This window comes from Dicentrarchus labrax, unplaced genomic scaffold, assembly GCF_905237075.1.
Source record: "Dicentrarchus labrax unplaced genomic scaffold, dlabrax2021, whole genome shotgun sequence".
NCBI lineage: Eukaryota > Metazoa > Chordata > Actinopteri > Moronidae > Dicentrarchus > Dicentrarchus labrax.
This window is the reverse complement of record NW_026136717.1, coordinates 2,053,619-2,078,545: the sequence shown is the minus strand read 5'-3', so window position 1 is coordinate 2,078,545 and position 24,927 is coordinate 2,053,619. Positions and strand designations below refer to the sequence as shown.

General features: G+C 41.2%; 1 protein-coding gene across 3 annotated transcripts in view; it reads left to right on the top strand.

The window, feature by feature from the left end:
* Positions 1–1,145: 1,145 nt before the first annotated feature.
* The window catches only part of rtn3 (reticulon 3), a 36,329-nt gene continuing 12,547 nt past the window's right edge, over positions 1,146–24,927 (top strand). The window contains exons 1-4 of one of the 3 annotated variants that reach the window (XM_051428529.1): positions 1,146–1,449; positions 10,872–10,919; positions 14,735–17,365; positions 24,238–24,445. In XM_051428529.1, the coding sequence (XP_051284489.1) occupies positions 1,359–1,449; positions 10,872–10,919; positions 14,735–17,365; positions 24,238–24,445 (2,978 nt within the window). In that variant the 5' untranslated portion in view covers positions 1,146–1,358. The remainder of the gene's footprint in view (positions 1,450–10,871; positions 10,920–14,734; positions 17,366–24,237; positions 24,446–24,927) is intronic. The other 2 variants (XM_051428530.1, XM_051428531.1) reach the window with 2 other exon arrangements.

Genomic DNA, 24,927 nt, shown 5'->3' with positions numbered 1-24,927 from the left:
TTATATATACATAGTTTGTATTATATGACTGTGTCATATTTAAGGCTAGCATCTCCTGGAGCATTAACTTTCTTTCATTCAGTCATTATAATGAGAATTTTTTAACATAATATGGACTTTTGATTTATGTTATGTTGTCACTTTAGGTTTCACGTCTTGTGTTACGAATAAAAAATGGTGTCAGACTTTTGAAGGATGTCAGCATTAAAATCGATCACAAGGTCAGTACTCATCCGGCCACCTAAGTGCTGATGGTGATCAGAGCCATTAAGATAAAATATTTGATATTTATGTTATATCTTAATGTTATATTATACATAATATTGTCAATATTAAATGTTATATATGTTTTTAAAATATTTAATCTTAATATAATATTATAAATTAAAATATATAATATCCTCAATATTATATATGTTGAACTATATAAAGAATATGTAATATTTATATGATATATTAATGTCTCTGCACCCCAGTAGAGGGCAGCATGATGCCATTGTGTGACTTATTGCTACAAAATGGAACAAAGGTAACCATTACATAATGGAAAACAGGCCACAGAGCAAACCACGCTGTTTAGAATTGTATAAAATTGTACTGTAGCTGTGAAGTCAGTGCATCTTTAATTCATCATTCAAATAATTGTATCAATGTGGCTGGTTTTGTTACCAGCTCAAATACACCAGCATGCATTCAAACTATACCAAATTTGTTTAGTAGAAATATTTTGGTATAATTTATAATAATAATAATAATAATAATTCATTCAGTGTAACCTCCCAATGATATATCAGCCAATGGTCGAAATACAAGAAGCCACTTTTGTTCAGAGCAGGTAGAACGTGCTGTCTGTGTTCAGGAATATTCCTCTCGCTGCCTTCACGAGCTGTCGAATATTTCACTAACGCTTATGTACTCCACAACCTAATTACAAAGTCCCTCTAGTACAGTTGGACTTTACTGGTATAAGAGTTGCCGAGACATATTTTCAAAAAACAGGAGCATGGAGGACCAATTAATTACATTTTTTTATCTGGTTGGTTTTATTTTATTATACTTGAACGCAGAGACATGTCCTATTTGTCAGGTCGGAGCTGAGATGTAGGAGCTTGAAGAGGAGACAGTGAACGCCTCTCAACCCGACATGTTTTTTCCCCTCCTCCATAGTCCGCCTTGTTTCCCTCCATCTCCGCTTATCGCTCAGTGCTCGGACGTTGCGTTAAGGTGCGGATCCGAGTCCCGCTCTTGGGGGAATTTTGAGGAAAGTCAGACGACGTATACGCCTTCAGAAGGACACTTCGAGACGACAGACGTTTATTTCACCGCCTTTGTGCAGTTGTTTTAAAACTACAGTAAAAATGGATCCAATGACTCAGTCCGCCCAGATATCATCGTCGCAAGGGCTTGCAGATGGACAAAATTCAGCTGCCAAAGAATCAAAGCTGTCCGGTAAGAAATAGCGCAACATTACGTTAGCTAGCTAAATGTTAATGTGCCGTTAATTACAATCAAACCTGTCAAATGTTTCTTTACAGGCATATTCATGAATTCATGGGTTAAATTTATAACGCAATAATTAAATTTAGAACAATAAGTAAGCTATTGTCATATAGAAAGCCCTTTTATTTGGTCTGTTGTTGGCCTGTAACGTTACGCGGTTGTTTTAGTTGTAATGCCAAACACCTGTGGTAGTGAACATATCCGGGCTAACGTTACCAATCACACCCCGTGCAGCTTTGGCCTGCACCTGGCTCGCGCCGCTGTCTCGTATGGCGATAACTTTACACAAACACCCCCTTTATGAATCTGTCACTTTTAAATCACCTTGCTAATAAGCAGAGGAGGTCTGTAGCTAATGTTGTGGAGCATGAGATAAGACATTGAATGTAACAGTGGCTTTATTCGGACAGCCGAATGATCAGCTAAACAGCGACACACGGGTTGACGCTGCTTGCTAATGAGCAACGTTATTAACGTTATATGAAAAGGAAATTGCGTGAATAGCTGGGCTAAATTTAAAAAAATCATTCACATACCCGCTGCTTAGTGTTGTTGGTGTTAGCCGAATTTAAATAGGTATCCTAATGGCTGTTAATGTAGTCTTACATAAGGCTCTACAAGGTGCGTATGTTTGTTGATAAGTAAATAAACTTTAAATGGCAGTTTTTGTACATGCACGTTTGGGGTGACAAAGCGTTATCAGCGCTAAATGTTGCGATGCTCTGCACTGCAGATGCATTGTTACTGGGCAACTGCCAGCGAAGGAAGGACCTCTTAAAGGCGCATTGCCCTTTTTGTGTCGGTGTCTTGATAATGCTGAACAGTCCCAGAACAAACATCATGCCTGAAGAGCCTCACTATTGTCATTCATATCTGTATAATAACTATTACCGCCTCCACGTTTGTAGTTTTTTCACATTTTTCGCTTTCACAGTCTAGATGAGCCTCATTAAAACAAAGGAACAGTGTTGTTGCCCGGGGCCTTATGGGCAGGTTATTATTGTGCATGAGGGAGTGGCAGCTTCCCCATCAGGCAGTGTATGTTTGTGTTAAGCTGTCTGATTTGAACTCCAATCGGCCACTACATACGAGCCATTTGAAAATCCTTCAAAGCCACGTTCTGTTAATCGAAAGGATTGTAGGCTTTAAAGAATTCTAGCACATATGGTTGATGGTCAACTGGATATGGCAGGGTGTGGCACATGATGCCTGGCTGAGGCTCAATTTGGTCTTCTTGAAGTTGTTATCACTGAGGAAGAGGAAGGCCAACATTATACAAAGGATTTGTAGAAATCTCCACCACTTCAAAAAGCATTTAGCATCATGATTCTTTCCATGTTTACGATCATGTGATGTACAATATGATAAAAACTTGGGACTAAATTCGGATCTTTTGTAATTATAGTCTATTAGTCAACAATTATGGGTGGCTCCACTTTGTCTCAGCCATGAGCTGCTAATTTAGGTGCCTAATAATATCTGATGCTGGGAGTTGTGTATAGCTTGGGGTTTATTCACTAAACATGCATTCTAGTATATTTTTAGATTCAGAGGTGGCTCACACAGCTATAGAGCTTCTGTTAGAGCCAATTCTGTCTGCTGGAACTATAATTTCTGAGGCAGATACTCATAAAACATGGCTGTAAAAATGAATAGTTTTCTGACCATGTTTGGGTTTTTAACATTCCATGGTAGATAACAGGCATTGCGGTCCACAAATGTTAGTCATTACCAGGGCTGTAGTGGGGATGGAAAACGCCCATTACCTGCCTTTTAAGTAAAAAATAAGGTTCACTCACCATTTTTATGGTGGTTTAATCACTTGTCATTGCTCAGTTTTTAAAAGTTTGAGTCAGATTAAACTCACTGAGCATTATACGGCACAGTTCGTCATAGTATGTCCTAGCAGTTGTCAATATGGCCCTAAAATAATACGCTATTTCAGGGATATTTCTGCCATAATAATATTCTCGACAATAAGATCAAATACTGAAATATTTTTGGTTTAGAACTCACAATAGCTGTTGACCTCTTCTTGTATTCAACCGAGTGATTCTGCTTGAGGTAGGTATGTATTTATGTGTGTGTGTGTGTGTGTGTGTGTGTGTGTATATATATGAAACCTGGAAAGACTAGTTTTCCAGTCATGGAAACACCTGGAAATTGATTTAAATGTCCCCCCCATCAAATATCCTGGAAGTAATCTATGCTGTAATTATTGCACTCAGATCGCCTACATAAATCTGGGTGCGTAGTTGGTTTGAAACTCGTCTGTTGGTAAGAGAAGCTGCGTGGTATGACATTTCAAAATTTGACGACAGCTTTTCAGTCATCCTCCCAAAAAACAGGACTATAGGTTGCAAACCGTAAATGGTGGTTGCTTGTTTATCAGTTAGTGAAATGAACCCATACACATGCCCAACACTAGTTATTGTTATCCAATGCTTGAGGCTTGATGAGCTCAATCAGGCTGTTCATTTGCAAGACAGCGATAGCTGGCGGATTTTATTAGACATTGATCTAGGCTACCTGTCTGAATGCTAACGTTTGCACTTGGAACTCCATTTCCAATGGAGTTTTCACAGTGAATGCACTTTGTGTACAGAGAGAGAGAGAGAGGCAGGCAGTGATCAGCAGGGGTAGGGGGGACAGACAGGCGAGGTGAAGGAAGAGTGCCAGCCAGAGAGAGGTTTAAGGAACACGTAGCACTAGCTAGAGCTGTGCTGATTATTGATTGTTGATGACTTAGCAATAATGATTTAGACCCCAAACCAAAAAAAAACAACAACAATACTAATAAATAAATATGTATAGGAGTATATGACATTCACACACAACGGCATGAGAGAGCTGCTGCAATCATTTCTATCAGTTTAGCCACTACAGCAATGCTGAGTCACCTCAAATTCAGGACTTTGGGCCCAACTCTGCATCCACATCACATTCAGAGACAATGTTTGCAGATGTAGTTTGACTCGGAAACACTTGTAACCTTAGCATATTTGTTGGAGTTGGTCACTTTTTCCACTTGTATACAAAAGGAATGAATCAACAAAATTAAGGATTTTTGTGAAATGGACAGCTAATGATTTATTTGGTATGGATTAATCTGTGAATAATAGGGGTGGGTATTGTCAAGGACTTCACGATACGATACACATCACGACACATGGGTCACGATACGATTATATCACGATACATTGCGATACAATGTATATTGCGATATTCCACATAGTTAACTGAGAATGTAAAAACAGAACTATATTATATTGATAATTCAGCAGACAACTTGAGTCAAAACAATGTAATTCAAAATGTCCTTTTTCAATTTATTTATATTTGGCAAATTACCAAACACACAGATCTAGCTGCCATTACATCAAAATGAAAATTATGTGCACTCTTGCACTTTAACTGGACGCACTGATATTGAAAATAAAGTGCACAGGGAACTCACTGAGGATGGTGTGGGCTAGTAGAGGACTGAGCTGAAATGTACACATGAAAGTAAAGTGCATATGCACAAGTACTCCTTATTGTCACTCAACACAAGCGTAGTTTGCCTCGCGTCGACAGGTTTTGGTTGCTGCGGTAACGCTATTGTATCTGCATGGCGTCTGACAAGGTGAGTTCGCAAGTTGGTTGTGTTACCTGAATATTTCACGGCAGCGTGACAGAGCTTTCAAATTGCATTTGCTTTATCCAAGTCCATGCTCCCTGGTTTGTTTTTGAAACCGAAGTGCACCCACACATCGGCTTTGTATTTTGAAGGCGCTGCTCTAATACCGTCAGTAGACATGCTGCTTCCATTTCTCACTCTGCCAGAAACTGCGCCCGGCAATTCGAGGCAACCAGAGTCGTACTGCGACACCTACAGGAGCGGAGGTTGTAGTTCAGATCACAACCTGTTTAAAACATGATTTTTTTCCCCCTTCAAAATATAGATTTTTTTGGAGCTGGAAATCGATGTTGTATATCACGTAAATAAATATCGCGATATATTGCTGTATCGATTTCTTGGCACAGCCCTAGTGAATAATTTCTTTGTGTTTAGGCAGACAGGTTTATAAATTCCACTGTGCTGATTTGAACTACCACACTCTGTGATGTAATCACAGGGTGAAAGTGTAATAATGTATTAGTAAAATGACTGTTGACAGGCAGGAAGTGGTGAAATATGACTATATAAAAAATCCTCTTATTTACTAGCTGCAAGGAGAACCAGGCCTTAATTGAAAACAGGCTCATATCAGAAACATGTCCCCTGTTTTATAGGTATTTATTCATATTTTAGTAAGAAGCCCTCCTGTTCTCTGCTCCTGTTTTTAATTAGCTGTGTTCTCCTGTAACTCCTTTTGTCTTCAGCATAGTGTAGCACTAATTCCATCAGTACGACAACAGAAATATATTTTTCATTCAGTAATTGAACACTTCCTGTTAATGTTGCAAATTTACCAGGAAAGGGGTGGATGCCATGTAAGTCATGGCAGGTTTTAATGTGAAACATTTGGTCAAGAAGTGTTGAGTTGTATTGTTAGCTTAACAGTGATTTTAAAAAAAGTGACTCTAAACAATCTGAGGCTTGCTCAACTGTTATTGGAGGACAGAGCAGAAAGGAGTGGGGCTTAGCAAGGGTCAGTTGTTTGGAGTTATTTCTGCTTTGCTCTTTTAAAATCACAGTTAAGCTACCAATAAAACTCAATGTTTCACATTATAGTGCACCTTGCATGGAATCCGTCCCTTTCCTGGTAGGCCTTACATTTGAAACATCTACAGGAAGTGATGATTTGTAACAAAGATAGCTTAAAAAAACAGTCAAAGTCGAAGCACCCCTCTATATACCCCTGAGATATTGCCACATTACACATATATTCTGTCAGAGATATCTTGATATATGCTTTTGTCCATGCCGCCCAGCCTGTATTTGTTTGTTGTGTTTGCCATAGTAATCTACCCCAGGTTTATCTTTCAGCCTGCAATCGTCACAGCTACCAGATGGCCTGGCCCTCCTCTCCAGCTTCTGTCTGAAGTTGAGCCCATTCCACTTGACTCGCACACTGATGAGTGACACTAGTCACAAAGGAAGTGGCACACTTCAAAATGAGGACCTCATTTCTCATACTACATTGCATCAGATTTTCAGGGGAAGTTAGCTTTGGAGTCAAACCATGTACTCCTGCCTTTGTGAAATCTCACAATCGAAAACGGTTTACAGTGTTTTTATGTGAAAAGTACTTTAAACTTGATACTGATTGTTGCAGCTCTCAGATGCACTTTACAGCAATCCTCAGCTCACTGTTTGATCACTGTAGTTCCTTGTTTAGTGCTCCAGCTGTCTCTGTGCTCAGGAATGTTCTGGTATGAGCAGACTAACCTTTATACTGCTGGAGGCATCAAACTCAGAAAACCAGAAAACTGGAGACTTATGTTCTTTTCCTCTGTTTTGGCATTGGTTTCCATATCATTTTCGATGAGTTAACATAGTAGCAGGGATGGGCATTTAAGTAATTTCCTGCTACTGTGCAGGATTTAGTGACATCTAGTGGTGTAGTTGCAGATGCAGTAACTTTAGCCCAAAGAGCAGAACAGTTCATTTTCTTTCTGTAAGAAAATAAGTGCAATTTGATTAGTTCTACTAGTGTTCTATCATTGTTTTATTATATATTTGAGTACTGTACACTGAATCTATAATGACATACAAACTGAGTACTCCTGCCCATCCCTAGTTAGAAGTCTCCCAAAGTAGTGATATATAACTATACTAATAGATAACACATTTCCTCCATGAACCTGCAGTCTGACCAGAAAGAATAGGTTACATGCACGGGTATGAATTACTTTTTTCTTTTTCTTTTTTTTGACCTCATATGATTATCATCAACATTGTTAACCAACTCATATTTCAGTGAATTAAACATTCTTTTGATTCATTGATCAAGACAGGTGCTAATTGCAAACCACTTGAAAGTGAAGCGCATACGCAAAGCTTCAAGGAACACAGAGTTCTTTCCACCTCCCCCCTCTCTCTCCCCCCCTTTCTTTCTGCACTCGTTCTGCCAAGGCAGCCCTCCTCCCTCCACTCCCTGCCGGAGCGGACCGTATCACTGAGGTCACAGAGGCAATCAGATAGCCCTCAGGGGTGGACAGCACAGGATAGCTGGAGCACCAGGGCAGGGATGGCAGGCATTGCAGCAGACCCACCCAGTAGAACCGTCACTTCCACTAAGAGATGAGCATAAGAAGCACGAGGGCACAGTGCTGACTTCCAACTCATGTCTGCCACTGACACATTCACCACAGAAGAACTGTGGTATTTGGGGACAGTCTAACCTTGGTCCCAGACACCAAAAATGATCATTTCTATAATTGGACATGCCCCATTAATGAATATAGTTCTGCTCTTGCTATGTATAGCTTAGCGTAAGAGATGGCTAACATGAAATCCTTGAAATAAAGAATCAAGTTAAGTTTAAGGCTTTTTTGTTAGGATCTTACCTTTTTTGTAAAACTGGAAAATATGGTAACGAATATACAGCTCAAATTTAGCGTCTATGTTTAGAGTCAGGGCTAACTACAGCAAGAGAAGAGGGTTACATTTAAAAATAAAGGCAATATGATTTTACACCGCTAGTTGTCTCAAATATTTAAAATGGAACAAATATTTAATGAATTAAAATATGTTAATATTTTATATATCAACAAGGGATACAATGACTGTGTCTGGGTTTGACACTATAAGTGTCTCCTTTCACATACAAACACCCTCAGCCCTACAGAGGTATTTCAGCCTCTTTTTGCTCATTGTTTTGGTTGTATGGCATACAGACTCTGATCTCCTCAGCCTTATTTCCAGCAGCTACAGGCAGCTCTGGTAAAGTGACTACACGCTCTGCTGTCCAGTATCAATCAGACGATGGACAGAGTGGGCAGCTAGTGGATTAAAGTGGAGCCAGATACTGGTAGAAACCAGCGCTTAAAGGAGAATGAATATTGGCCTTGTACAGTGGCAAGAAACACAACATCACTGGCAAGCTAACTTTGCTCCATTGTCTTCTGGAATTGTAAATACGGAACCGTTCACTAACATGTTCATTGGAGCAGATGTTGTTTTTTCAGTTTGTTTGCCCCCCAAAACATTTTTAGTAAAGCAGACTGATTAAACAGCTCCTTTATATTCCTCTCTGGACTGGCTGCATAGTCCACACTGATCTGATCTATTATAAGTTATCATTCATATATTTGTATTGGATTGTATTCAAGTTGTGCAGTCCTCTTTAGATCTGTATGTTGGCTTGTTTTATTTCTATAGAGTCACAGTCTAGTCATATTCTATCTATTCCCATACTTACATACTTTGTATTCTTGTAACTTGTAATATAGATATGAGGTAATGCACATGAAAATTTGTCAATAGTGAAACAATTTTTGATTCTAAAATGCATTCTTCAAATGATCTGATGTCATGGATTTGTTGATCCAAGACATGTATGCATGCTTTAATTCTACAACTATACACTATATACAGTACATCTCTGACAAATGTGGGAACACAAGTAAGATCAAGAGCTCTCATTGTGATTAAAAAATGAAGGTGTGGTGTGTTAAGAGGATAGCAGAATGAATAGCATGAATCCGAGAGAAGGAATGCTTCACCAACCCCAACCCCAACCTGCCCAGCCTGTCTAAACTCCATTTGAGCTGAATCCGAGAGAAGGAATGCTTCACCAACCCCAACCCCAACCTGCCCAGCCTGTCTAAACTCCATTTGAGCTGAACTGAAGTGAGATGCCACACCTCCCTTAGTAAACCTGAAGCTCTCACATATCTTCAGTCCTTACCCATGACTCAAGATACGTCTCTCCTGGCTTCACCAGCCTGTCTGATGACAAAGCAGAATGATTTGTGAACTCTGAAAACTTCCTCTTTACCTTGATGGAGGCTATATTCCCAGTGCAAGGTGTAATGTCCTAGAGCATGAAATAGAAATGGTTGCCCAGAAGTATGTGGAAACTGATGTCCCAGCCTTCTCTCTTCTGATTCTTAGCATTAGTAAGGTCTGCTACTGGTTTTGGGTAAATATCTGGCTCACAGTTGGAGTTCCATTTCATCCCAAAGGTGTCGGATGGGGTTGAGGTCAGGGCTCTGTGCAGGCCAGACAATTTCTTCCACACCAAACTGGGAAACTCATTTTGTATGGAGTTGGCTTTGTGCAGAGTGGCATTGTCACATTGAAACAGGAAAAGGACAAACTGTTGGAGTGTTAAGCTTACCCTAAACTAAGGGGCCTAGACCAAACAATTTTGAAAACAAGCCATATATTGTACATTAAGTCTTTGTTAGAGATGTTCCGATACCCTTTTTATCCTTGTATCTGAGAACTGATCCGATACAAATGCATACACCGAGTAAAGTAAAACTGCAAAAGGTTAGCTAGCTACTAGAAATCAACTCTTCTTTCTCCTAGAACAGTAGAATCCAATGCACAGTGCACATGACCCGCCTACTCTGACTCTGATTGGCAATTACCCATTACCTTTTTTGGCGGTTGCTTAGATTGGTTAGGGTTATGGTGAGAATATTATGCTAAGCCAATATGAGTCACAGTAGGGTTGTTTGTGGCGTCCTGGTAGCTCACCTGGTGGAGCTGGCGCCCCATGTGCAGGTCAGGTTCAGGTCCAGCCTGTGGCCCTTTACTGCGTGTCGTCACGTCTTTCTCTAACCCATTCCTGCCTACCTTGAGCTGTCCTATCAAAATAAAGGCAAAAAAGTCCTAAAAAGATATTTCAAAAAGAGTAGGGAGCGGGCCTTCTCTTTGCCATCCTGGGGGGTAAAAATGGGCTAATAAATTACATGACATCCGATTGGTGCACAGACATGCTCACCAATACCCGATCCATCATTTTAGGCAGTAACCGAGGCATTTCCGGTACTGGTATCAGAACAACTCTAATCTTTGTGTCCTGCTGGTTTCTATTGTAGCAACATGTATGTGAGAAGTACTAAAGAAGAAATAGTGGTTGTAGCTTATTTGTTTGAAGCACTTCTGTTTGCTCATGGCAACACTAAAGCAAAATGAGAAGTGCTTTTTTCTGCTTAAGTAAAATTTCTTGGTCTTGCCTGCGTAGCAAATATAAGTGCATGTGTTAAAGTTATCGTAGGTTTACTGAAGTAAGCAATGAGAGCGTATTCATAGGTCATCTCTGTTAACATGTTCTGGTCTCTATTTGAAGTTTGTGTATAGTATATAGAGTTGTTAAGGCTGGATAAGTTCAATCTTGATTTGAATGCCTTTATTTGAATGGGTGCACAGGGTAGGAGTTCTTTACTACTTCTTCTAGGATGATCATTCTTCTGTCCTTTATTTTTTTCAGATTCCTTTCTTTCCTCTTCGCCTGTATCTCTCATTCAGTCTCCTCAAGGCAAGTGTATGGTTCTCTTACGCTGCTCGCCTGCTCTCTCCCTCTGTCTCGTACTCTCTCGCTGGCCTGCTGCTGTACGGCTCTACTTCATCCCTCCTTTTCTAGTGCCCCTCTCCCGCTCGTCACTAAGAGTCCAATAAAAATAGAACAAACCTGCAAAGAAAAGAAAAAAAACAACGTACTGAACGCCAGCCCTAACCCCTGGTTCTCTCCCAGGTCTTTACCTGCCCCTCCTCCTACAAACCGTGCCATGCTGTTCCATCTGTTTCCAACGCTGCTGACCGTCAGTTGCCACACTAATTGTAAGTTAGCCGGGCAGCATAGCGGCTCCTGTTTTCAATGACATATGGCATTGGTAATTTTCTCCTCCACCCCCATCCCCCACTGCAACTTGAGATGAAACCTTTCTAGCTCATGCCGTAAATAGCCATCTTGACCTATTGACAGGTTTCATTGTTAGTTTATTGTTAGTGCTGCAGGAACTGTATCTGTGCATAGACAGTCTGAGCAGCAGTAGCTCAACCAGGAGAGCTTACACAGGTATTCACATAGATGCTGCTTGTTCTCGCCCTTCTCCAGAATTTTTTACAGACATCAAGAATTAGTCCTGTAAAACCTCGCCTCTGCAGCTGCTAGCAATCTGATCCATTTCAGTCTTTACAGCCTGCTAGCAAGCATTATTTAGGTCAGCAGCACTCACTGTAGGTTCAAGATAATCCCAAGATTGCCACCTTATTTTAAGAAAGCAGAGAAGTTCAAGTTCACATTGTGTGCGCAAGAGCAGAAACCTAAAAATGGATCAGGTTGGTGTCCCGGGAGGGTGGTCCTACCTTCCTGCTGCCCTAGTATCGGAGCCACACCCCCCTTCCCTCAGCCCCAGTAGCAACCGGGCCCCCAGAGGATGAGTGGCACTGGAGATATCATCCACTGCCCAGTTGCCTGGGCCCTGCCATTGCCTGTGGCTGCTCGCCCTCCACCCCCACTACCTGCTTATGGCTTCGTAGGCTTTGTGCATGTCTCACATCCATGCTTAAGCATTTAAAAAAATAGGTTTTCTTTGAACAGTTTTGCTTCTTTATTTTCAGATTCTTTTTGTGCTATGATTTTGTTAAATCAGTGTGTGAACAAATGGTAGCCAACACGGTGAAAGCAGTGTTTGTTAGGATAGACATAGATTGGGATAGATGATATCATGAGTTACACGTTACCGTTACACATTTATGTCACAAGCATCCAACCTATTCACTCTAAGTGAGGAATGGCAGAACTGCACCCAGTGGAATTCAAACTCTTACTGACTTATCTGCTTCTCAGCAAGGATATCTGACTTGGCTTATGCATTACAGTGATTGTCAGTAAATCAATACCTGGGGTTACAAGGTAAATTGTCTCATTGATAAATGAAGGTACATACTTTTTACATAAGATAAGAACAGATGATTGTCATACCCAGGCCACGTACATAATCACCCTACTGCAGAAAGCAGATTACATAAATGAGACGTGGAAGGCCACTGGGGCCAATTGGGCAGATGGTACATAACTAGTGGCCTATTACAAAGCCAAGTTGTTGACAGTTTTATCTGAACCACGTTCATAAAGCCACTCCTGAATTCCCTCTGGAAGTCTAGTAGGCCTGGCCGTGTCTGACATCCATGGATGTATCCTCTGAGTGCTAGCTGTTTTGGAATTTGTTTACTAGTACAGAGCCAAAGGACTACAACGCTGTTGGCGAGATGGAAAGTCCATTCATGTGGCCTAGTTTGAACAAGGCATTGTATTGTGGTGCAGGGGAGGTGGCAGTCCTTTCCAAGACAAAGTGGACCAGTCAGTTGGGCATCAGTGGAAAAGTCTGTCAACACAGTGGCAGGGGAGGGGTGGGGTCATGCCAACAACACAGCTAGCATGGCAAGGTTCACTTGACAGATCTGTATCTTGCATTAAGTACACAAAACTAGTGATTCATTAGCAAGTAGAGGTTTTCGTGCACAGGTTGAGCTGGGCAGCTGATGTTAATTTCCAAAAATAGCTGCCAATTCCCTGTCATGACAGCTTGATGTTGGGTGTTTAAAATGACATGGGAGATGAAAGGGATCATGTGATTGTCAGAACAGTTGCCTAGAACATCTTTGGAATTCTGTGGCCTCCAGGATAGTTAGCGGGGCCACCTGGCTAGGGAGGTAGGGGGGCACGCCATCATAGTGACTGTAAAAGCCTCCATAGCTGCGCGGCTGAGGAAATGGTGGTGTTTAAATGACCCGATTGACTGTGTAAGGATAGCAGTATTATCTAACTCTTTGCATATTCTTCACCATTTTATTATATAATTTTGATGTTATAATAGGCAGTTAACAAATACTAATTATGTACCATGTAACTGACCACAACAATGAATGAAATTCTTAAGGGTTTGAGACATTGTTGACAAAAAATACTGTAATTTGCATTTTACAGATAGAGCTGTTGTTGTTTTTCATAGATAATTTTTTCTTTTAGGTAAACAAAGAGGGACAGAAGTGTAAATTTTACTGACCATCCATTTCTTAAAACTGAAAGTGGTTTCAGGCTGCTGCTTTTGTTCAAAGTACTGCTGGGGAACATTGTGCTCTTGGACAATTACTAGCAACATTTTCTCTAGTTGGTATGTAGTTTGAGTATGTAATAGGTGTGTTGCATTCCGTTTGCTGTTGAAGACCACAGGTGCACTGGGGAGATGTTTACTCTACTGTTTTTTATTTAATTTATCTGGCATTGTCACGATGGCACTCATTCAATTTATAGTGAACTAGCTGGAAAATATTTATAGCCATTTGTTTTGCAAAAAAGATCCAGCAACAACATCAACCTTTTATTTTGCAAAAAATATTTAATGCATTTTAATATACAATACAATAAATAAATAAGGGATTAAGTACAGGCAGTTTTTTTTATTTTTATCTTTCTGACCTTTTGGCTTGTTTTGTGAGATGCGTTTTTATATCTCATTCCTTTTTGTTACTTCAGTTATAGGTGTGCTGTGTAGTCACCATTAACAACTCTGGTGAAGTTGCTGATATTAAGACATTTGTTTTTGTTTATGTAAAATTGAGGTTTACTTTTATATTCAGTGACATATTCAAGACTTTTGTATGGAGGAAGTAGTCATCTAATCACTTTCTTAGAAAATTGCAAATTGAGGACAAAGGTTGACACAGTTGTATGTTTAAGTTGACTTCCTGGGTTATCACCATAATTATTTTAGCTGCACATGTCTACAGAGAACAGTTTCCAAATCAAAACCCTGTCAAACGATGTATTGACTGATTTATTAAATACCCTTTTAGTTTTTATGAAACTTTCACTAACAAGCAGACAGATGAACACAATCAAAAAGAACCTGCTTTCAAGCCTGCAAGTGTATAGCAAGTCATATGCACCTGCTATATAGATTGCAGTTGACATGCAGTCACCATAGCCATGTGGTGATTTAAGTCAGTCAGTGAGATTTAATTTCTGTTGCTGCTTCCTTTGAGCATTCAGATCATTTAAGTTCCATATTAAGTGCTGCCTGATGGCAACTTTGTGGAGAACTTAAGAGCAGCATGCGAAAAGTGGTCCTATCCATTATATGAATCTACCTTACATTTCCATGATGCAATGCATGAACGCTTTGGCTGCAATATTAAGGCCTCGCTGTATTATTATGATGATGATAATAATAATAATAATAATAATGGTAATAGTAATAGTAGTGCATGGGAGTTCAGTGTCTGTGATTTATATGACCTCCCCTCCTTTTTCCCCATCACTGTCGGTCTTCATGCATGGTGATGCAGACAAAAGAGTGGTCCTGGGCTCCGACAAGCCTTGCGAAGGTGTAGCAACGTCCCTTCGCTTTCCTTCTCAACCTGGCTCATTCACCCCTGGTAATTACGGGAGTGAAGCCGGGCCGCCAGATGGACAACCGGATTCGCCGATAAAGACGTCCCCTGTTTCAGAGCGAATAAAGGCACTGGAAGCTCTTGCTGCGAAAAAGAAGGAACCAGATTTTAGAAGCGATGGAGGTTTCTCTCACTTCAGAGACCGCCACCATGAGAAATCTCCCACTGAGACCCCCAAATCTCCCACTGAGACCCCCAAATCTCCCACTGAGAAAATTGCACCAATTGTCCAGAAAAAAGGAGGTTCTGCTGATCAGGAGTCACCAGAATCTCCCTTTGAAGTACTTGGAGATTTAAGACAAGTGAATGAATTTGAAGAAACAGAAGAGTGGATGAAGGCTCATTTACCTCCTGTGCCAGACTTTGATGCTGTAGATTTAATTAAAGGCAGCTTGACTTCAGACAGTGTTACATCAAAGGAGGAGAAGAAGACTGACATAGTTATACCTGATGCTCCTGCTGCCTTTGCCGGTGTCCCTGATGCTTTCATGGATTCTCCTGTTGAAACTCCAAAACTGAATGATGGTGACACACAGAAGCAGACCGGTGTCGAGGAGGAGTCTGAGTTTGACCTCAGCTTTTTGCCAACAGCCTACATGTGGGATCAGCAGGACAAATCAGGTGTCCAGCCTCCATCAAATGTCAATTCAGTGCTTCCAGCTTCACCTGCACCTCCTGCAGGCTTTGACTCCCCATCTCCACCAGTTGGCACAGATGCTAAACAGAATATGACAGATGACAAGAAGCCATCTTGGACCGGAGATCTGGAGCCCACAGAGGCAAGTGAAGCGGACAGCTCAGGAGACTCAGATGATACTGTCATAGAAGATGGTGTCTCTGTTCCTGCATCTGTTCCTCCTTCGTCTTCTGATTCAGCAGTTTCAAATGATCCTACCACTACCCCTGCTTCTGCAGCTCCGAATCTTCCCACTGAGGAAATCGTGACTCCTCCACCAAAGTCTGAGAGGAAGCTAATGCAGGTTCCCACGATCAATGTTATTGAGACTGACGAGCCAAATTACAGTGATGAGGAGATGGAGCTTGAAGCAGAGGAAGATGAGGATTATGAGGTTGTAAAAGACCCAGCCAGGGAGGCTCCAAAAACCCCAGAGCCCGAGGACAGTAAACATGAACCACCCAAGACCCGCCCCATAGAAACTGAATTCATGGAAGGCTACTCACCTCCATCCTCACCTGTGGACTCTGATGCTGAATACTCTCCCAAACACAAGATACTCAAATCTCTTCCTGGAACAGTCCATCAGGAATCTGCATCAAAACCTGAGGCCCTACCCAATCAAACTGATTCAAAAGACTTGCCATGTGATTTGTCCCAAGCACAATCTGAAAAAGCACAGACCACTTCCAATAAAATAAATTATGAAACCTCCCCTTCCATTGTCACAAATGAAGAAGTGGACTTTCCAGACAATGAGGACGAGTGGTCAGATGAAGCACAAGATATCCCGGTCAAACCTTGCAAGACAGATCTTGCGTTCATGGAACCGTCTTCTTACACCCAATCCAAAGTGGATGAAAAGAGCAACACGGCTGTAAAAGAGGCTTATATGGAGGCAGCTCCCCTTTCTAAAACCAGCTTCATGCAAGATGATATATATGACAGACAATCATTTGATTATGATTATGATGCATCCTCTCCCTTTGATGACATTGAAGACAGAGGGCTAATCAGTGCTAAGGAGCGGTTTCTTTCAGAACCTACTCAAGTCCAAGTTGAGACACTGAATGCAAGCACTGCACAAAATGATGTTCCAGAGGACAGTCTAAATCGGGAAGATTTCACTTCAGTGAGTGATGATGAAGCCTCCCCCAAGCCAGTTCAGCCATCTCAAAGAGATTATCCCCAAGATCCATATTCCTCTTTCCAAAGTGAGACACTTGGTATCAGTGAGCAAGATTTCTGTAAGAAAATGACCACTGACATTGTTACAGATAATATGGCCAACTCCCTCCCAGGACAGAAAATTGTCTCAAAGATCCAGCAGGACACTAAGGCAGAACAACATGAAGAAACAAGCAGCCCAGAAAGCACTGACCCTGACAGCTCTGTTTCTGAGCCTACAGATAGCTTTGTGGAGTTCATGCGAGAGTGCCTGAAATCGAGGCAGGATGAAGAACCTGACAACATGCACCAAGGTGTTCCACCTAAGAATGAGTTCCGCAAAACTGGTTTGCCTCCTTCTCAGTCCCCTCCAACCATGGTGATGGATCTTGAACAAGAACAGCTTACCATCAGTGCTCTCAAAGAGCTGGGCAGCAGTCAAGACGAGGAGGACGAAGCAGCGTCTCTCCAGTCGAAAGTTCCTGACGAGGACAAAGCTAACCCCAATGCACCATCTATACAGCAGTCTTCCTTTACCTCAGTTTCTAATCCTCCATGTTCCCAAAGCAACCGTGTGTTCGACAGCACGTATTCCAAAGAGGTAGAAGCCATCGACGAATGGGTGGCTGAAGCTTATCATCTAGCTGAGCATGTCTTGACAGCAATACTAACCCACTTATCAGGTAACACCTCTTCCTTCTGGGCAGTAGGCCTGCTAACCCCATGCAGTCACCTCAGAAGAACCCCCTTTCTCACTTGCACCTTGTAACTGCCTGCTCCTTTTTCAAAAAATTGTTTTTTTTGCTTACATATGATGGCATGAAAAGCCATGATTGCAGACTGGCCTCTTCCCAGCCATATCCTTGTTTTAGGCTGTGGAGTATAGCCTGCCGTTTGATATAGTAGCCTGTCAGTAAGGAGGTATACTAGGAGGGCATAAAGGCCTTAATATGCTTCCAATGATTTCAAAAGTGTTTAACTGTTCTTAACGGCCACACTCTTTCATACAGTTATTATGAAGGCATTCAACTTGAAGGCTTCAGAGGGATTCCCCTTTTTCTGTACATGCACAAAGTGAAAGAAGTAATTGTATGAAGAAGGAAAAAGATACAAACACAAAACTTCCCAGAAACTACCAGTGTATTAGTGTTGGTTCACAAGCAATACATTTGTCCTGTCACTGATTCCTGTTGAGTTTGTCTACTTACCCAATCCCATTCCTCACATGCATAATCTGCCATTTGTCTTTGTCTTTGTTGGTGCACCCAGCCAAGCCAAAGTCACATTATCAAGGCACAATAGAATATCTACTGGAGGTTCAGAGTAGATGCTTCTTAGAGTAGCACAATGTCTTCTCTCCTCAGTACAGTACTCTACTTCTATTTTTTGTTACTTATTGACCAACAAATACGCTAATACCTATATTTATGTGAAAAGCAAACATCTGCCGGCAATATTTGCTGTTCATTTTGTAGATCAGACTCTGACCCTCTCAAGTATTTGCTTGAGACTAGACCACTGTTTTGGCATGCATTAACAAAGCCCATAGTATAGTGCAAATTATTACAGCACGATGGCACATGTGCGGCCTCAAATTCCAAAAAGCAGTCTGGTAATCAGAGCAGATCTTCTTGTGTCAGAATGTCTAAATGCCTGATGCAATAAGGAATACCAGACACAGCCCCCCTGAGAGAGACATACCTCTCAATGTCTAAGGACACAACCTTTGGCTTTACATGTTATGCTCAATGGCATTTCGAAGTTAGGACGATAATGATATCATTGGATATTCTATTGCCCACCTCCTGTGACATGTTTGAGGAGATTGTGTTGAGTAGGTAGTTACATATTGTCGCTGTCCAGCAGAAACCTTGTCCATAACTTCTCTAGAAATGGGAAGAAAACCTTGTGTTTTTTAAATAATCAAACACTGCTTGTCAAAGTTGGTACTGGTGGTTTCAATACTTTTTATTAAAAGTTATACTAGGTTACGGCAACGGCAACAGTATGCATCTATTGAACTGCAAAAGGTCATAGGGGCTTGTTTGGGAGTATACTGAACCTGTAGAGTCTGCAGTTATCAGAGATTATAGCAGCCAACCCACAGTGTAGTGTCCTATATGGACACTAAGGCTACATATGGTCTGGTGATCCCCACTCCATTCAAGCCTTTGACCCTCTCTTGCCCTCTGTCCTTTACAGCCGGGCAGTGGTCCATTGACAGAGAGTGGGTCGGGGTTTAAATATGGTGCACAAGTGTTGGCTTGCAAGAACCTTGGAAGTCACGGGTTACAGTCAATCTCCAGTGTCAAGTTTCTGCCTTTCCACAGCTCACTCTGTGCAGATCATGACACGATGACAAGGCATGGTGCAAAAAAAACAAAGTGGTCCAAAAACTAAATGCATATCTTAAGGCCACTAAGGTGCAAATTATTTTGGTGCCGTAATTCATTCTCAGGTTTCAGGCAAGATGCCATCTTGGGAAATTGGTTTGCTGCCAGGTCTTTCAGTCTTCACTTGTCTAATCCTCTCTTCATCCTGGTCCAGCCATCCCTTTTTCTCTAAAAGTTTGAATATGAAGGTTGCTAAAAACCAGCCCCTTTTCCATGCATCAGTTTACTAAAAGGTGTTATTTTTCAGGAGTAACAGCAGGCAGGTCTGCAGTACCCTCCCGTCTCTGCAAACATGATCTCCATTCCACAAACATATGCACAGAGGCTGGTATGCAGACAGTAATCCTAACGCATTCAGTGCTACGTCTACATGTGTTGAATACTTTAACTTAGAGTTGGCACACCAGAGAACAGAGTGCTGGTGTTCTAGCAACCAGAAACTAGGGGAAAGTGTGCAGAAGAGGCACAAAGGGAAAGCCAGTCAGTTAAGCCTCATTTTAAAGTTATTATGTTCAGTGTTCTGTGAAGCTTGTTAGCAGTGCACATAATGTGATTGTTTCCTAATTGTGATATTAATAACCTGGTGTTGAAGAGGAAGCTCTGTTTTGTGTGGCGTTCTGTAGAGGAGCCTGTGTTGTTGAATCCTCCCCCTCCAGCCATGAGCTTGTGCTATTTTAGTGTTTCTCTGCAGTGCTGCTCCACAACTCAGTAGGTTATTAGGCGGGGTACATTTGGCTAGGTGAGTTTGTTTCAATTGGAGTGCCTGTTGTCATGCTGGATATGCTTGACATTAGCCCCATTGTGATACAGCTTTTATGTAAAAGAATCCCTCTTCAAAAAAATAAAAATAAATTTCAGCTTAAAGTGACTCTGCATTTCTTTGTGGGCTAGTTCTAATTCCAGACCTGTTGTCAGGGCTTGGAAGATTAGTTTGAATCAAGCCAGCCGTTTCTGTTCAGATTTCTGTTAATCCTCTGTGTGAAGATTTGTAAAGCGGAGGTGAGGCACATGTAAATACTTGAATCAAACTGAACCTGGATCAGATCAGAGTTTGGTATTTGACTCCCCATTAAGCTGTCTGGCATGGACCTGTAATGTCTTGTTTTTTACGGTTATAATCTTGTTTTTAGTCAGAGCCAATAACCTCTGTTTCGGATTTGTAATGGGGTCACATAAAAAATAGAGCAAATGGGCGTAATGGTTTGTCTTACTGCCAGTTACTACATTGGAACAGTTAGTAGTTACATTGCTCATAATGTATCATGGCTGTCCGTCATTGTTTTGGTTTCTAGCCCAACAACCTTTCTCTGAATCTTCTGCTAATTTTTGGTCTTTAAAATATTAAAAAAATTACCAAAATAGTTGCCAGAAAACTTTACTATTGTCTTGTTTTGTCAACAGTCAAAAATATTAAATTTACAATGATATAAAACAGGAAAGCATCAAAGCTGCCCCCAGACAATCTGTTGGAGTTTTTGCTTAATAAATCCAATAATTGTCAGAGTATTTGCTGATTCATTAACTGGACTAATTATCCCTTGCCTCCATCAGCTTTATTTCACCAGACAAGTAGAACAGTTGGTGCCAGAATGTTTGGTCAGCGTGATAATGGATAATGTGCTGTAGATCAACTACCAGTTCAGTGGGAACACTGGTCCTTAATGTTCACTGATTGTCTGTCTGCTAGTGCTAGACAAAAATTGCAGATGGCTTAAATCGTGGCGACACAAGGTATATGGATCTATTCACTGCATCAGTGGTGACAACCATGACCTGCAGTCACATAAAGATCAACATTTGTTGTACAATGTGTGGATTAAATTCATGGTGGAGATCTGGAACATCTGAAACTGGTTATGAAACAGTCTCAATTTAATACTGATGCCTCCATATGACTTACACAAACAAACGCCATCAGAGAGAACATTGGCTATTTCTATGTAGTTATTTGTTTTATATATATATAATGTATTGCAATAATTTAATAGTTCTACAAAGTATTCAGTATATTTACACCCAGTGCTACAAACTGAGTGAAAAAAAAAAGCTATAGCTACAGATTCATCTTATATGTACATCTTTCTCAGCTCTGATTGGTTGTTTTCATTCAGGCCGGTAGATTCTTGCAAATGCCATTAGGACACTAGAGAGCATCACAGATTATCTGTCTCATGTATTACTGTCAGGATATAGTGAAAGTTTGAGTGCATATGACAAAGTTATTTTTATTAACGTCACCTTCTGCAGCTTTAATGCCTGCCTCCGGGTGGGATTCACCTTAAAATCAATGAAACTAGGCGGTAGAAACACTACCACATTTGTTCGCAGGGGCCACCAGAATCAATACAACATGAAAGTTCCTCATAGAGGCTTTAATTACATTCCTATTAAATTAAGTCCTGTAAGGTGTTGGCAAACACCTTTTTTACACTTTTCTGCTCACTTATAATGGCGGTGGAAGGACGTGTGTGTGTGTAGCTTTAAGAGCAGTGCGCAGCAGTGAAAGCAGGCCACTGCGCCTCAGCAGCCACTGGGACCTCGGCAGAGTAGAGCGAGGGCAAGAAACCCAGAGACGGGGGGGGGATAATGAACGAGGGCCGTCAAGCTCCGGCTGCCTCCCTGTGGGTACCGGCAGCAAAGCATGCTGGGAGGAGGACGCGCATACCCCTGCAGTGCAGGGTGAGGAAACCCTTCTCATTGTTGCCGTCAGATGAAAACATTACATCTCCAGGGCAGTTCCAGCTTGACCACCGTGCAGTTAAATGTCTTTAATTTAGTTTTGAAAAGGGATTTATGAATCCACTTGTCCCCTGATGTTGTCAACCCACTGAGTTGATGGAGGAAAATTGTATTGTACTGGAGTTATGAGGTTTTTACACAATGTAGGTTCAACAGACAGAATCAGGAACAATAGAGCTCTCTCTGTTCCTGTCTGAGCTGCGCAACAGTGTTGCTGATGATTTTCTCTCAATTCTTGTAAACGGATTCAGGTCTTGGCATGCCGAGCACTCTGTTTGTTTGTTTGTTTGTTAGTAAACAAGTAACTGCAAAAGGAGACGGACAAGCCATGTGGTGGTATTAAATATAATGCAAAAGATAACATTTGTATAACATGAACAGAACAAATGTTTCATATTCATTGTTGTTTTCGTACACATTCTTATATAATATCTATGCAGTTATCAGGGTACTCCATTCAGGTAAAAGAGAGCTGCTGTTGTGCAAGTTGGCTCACTGGAAAGGCTCCGCTACACTAAATGAAATGGAGCCTTAATTAGTGTATTCGTAACACCTGTGTTTGCCCTACTTTTTAATGTTAAAATGACTGCTGTGAAAAAGGTATGTTCCAACAAAGTGAGTAGAGTATAAGCATGGTCACTCACACAAGTGGAGCATCTAAATTAATTTTCTCCCCTCCCAGCTATTAGGACACACTGATACAAACCCGTTTTCACTATCTCTGATGGAGCAGCTGATCTAACCCAACATCCCAGGCAGAAAAATAACAAAACATCACACACAAAATCAGATCATAATCCTATGAAACAATGATAAAACAAACAAGCTTGTGTTATAACTTGATAATTCTGAAATTAATAATCAAGCAGACACAAAAAAACACAGGGTACAGGGTCTAGTGAAAAGGGGAGAAAAGCAAACTTTTCCCAGCTACTGAAACTGATTCATCGCTGCTGAGTGACCACTTAAGATAGATTAATCAGTCATCAGTTATTTCAGTTAATTAAAGCTATAATCTGTAACATTTCGACATTAAACTGTCTATAAACTCTAGCTCTATGTTCTATATGTAGTTGAGATGTGTACAGACATTATCCCAAATGTTTCCAACAATGTCATTTTATTCAGGTAACGCTGTGTTTCACCGGTCGCCTGTCACTGGCGTCATATCCCCTTTGTGCCTGCGTCAGCGTTGTGGTTGTCTGCCAGAAGCTGTCATACATTGACTGTTTATCCAGTCTGAAGCCACATTGTTACCATCCACTGTTTAGATCTTGGTGCTGTTTAACTCTAGATTTGAACAAGATGAAGGATTTTAGTCATCGGACGTCTGGATCTTAAGTTATCAGAGAAACAAGCTGTGCTAACGTTAGCAGCAGCTCGGCTCGCAGCCCCTTCGGGACGGCCTTTGTCTGTCCAACAGCGTGGGAGAACAATGATTTTTAAGGTGGAACTGCTTTATTCAGTGTTTTTAGCATATTGAGAGGTGTTTTTCATGTTCTGTTAACTCACGTTTGCATACTGTACATGAGACATCTCTAACAAGTCCAACTTCTCACTGCTTTTAAAATCCCAGGTCACAGTCAGTAACATCTAAAGGATTTAAAATTCTCTCTGCATTCCATGTGGCGAAGGACAAAAAGATAGTGGGTCTCTAAGGAGATTTAAGCTTTCTAAAACAACAAAGGTCTTTTTGATTTTGTACTGCACAAGCTAAGGAATAACATTGAAAAAATGAAATGTATGCTTTATACATTTCTGACTGTAATGGGAGTCCAGTGTCCTATGTCAAAGCAAATAGTTTGTTTTAGCTCTTTTCAGTTTTCTGTGACGTGTGTGTGAAGGTCCTATATAACGTGTGTTCCCATTAAACTCACAGGAGCAGAGGCCCGAACTGTCCCTGAGGCACCAGTCCACGTAGTTTCTCCACCGCTTACACAAGGCTTTTTTAAATGCCCCCTTTTGCCCCACGCACGGGGAAGGAGTGGCAGTTTTTAGAGTGCCAACCCGTTCCAGCATTACATAACCGCCTTGTATAAGGCTATCACTTCTGCATGCACGACTCCTCACAAGACATGCAAACAAACATGAAACGGCAATGAAACTACAGCAATGCGTGTTCCTTAGTCTTAACTGCAGATGCCGAAGAAGATTTATGGTGCATATTTATATTTTATTGGGCCAGAGTTGCAGAGTAGGGGGTGTATTTTTCTGGGCCTGGCTGATAATGGCTGCCATTACCAATATTTTTTCATTAAAGCCACCAGTTACAATTACAGTAACAATTTGTACTGGTATTCAATGCTCAAAATATCTGGTTTCTCCCATAGTTGCTGCAGCTTTTGGCTGGTGCTAATTTTGTGCCCCGTGTAAAATCGTGAATATCCCAGTCTAACTCCCTTCCCTCCATCTCCTCTCTGTAGTTAAGGATCTGATTCACTGGCGAGACCCCAAGAAGTCGGGCTTGGTGTTCGGCGTGTCCATGCTGCTGCTGCTGTCGCTGGCAGCCTTCAGCGTCATCAGCGTGGCGTCCTACCTGCTGCTGGCCCTGCTCTGCGTCACCATCACCTTCCGCATCTACAAGTCCGTCATCCAGGCGGTGCAGAAGTCTAGCGATGGACACCCCTTCAAGTAAGAAGGAAATTGAATACAACACTGCTTTGACCTTTTCTTACTTGTTCTTGTTTGGCAAAGTGGTCTGTGCTTCTCATAGGACTTTTTCTGTGTGAAAACAGTCCCTGAAACAGAGCATTGGTGGTCAGACTTGATAAGGCAACACCAAGGAGTGACAAAAGGAAATGTTATGAGGGGGAGTAGAGGGAATCCTTTAACAATATCCTGGACGAGCTCCCATTTTAAACATGCAGTAATTTCAAGATCTTTACATTCTGGAGACGTGAGATTCACGATAGTAGCTGAAGTAACTTTGAAACTAGCTAGGTTGCTTAATAAACAAAAACATTCACATGTTTTGCATGTGCTGCTGCAAAGTCTGCAGCACTCTAGAACAAAACCTGAAGTAACCCTGAAGAAAAAATGTAATATCCTCTCCGTCTGTATGGAATAATACAAGGAGGATAAATGATTGATTGTGATATAACTATACACCAAGC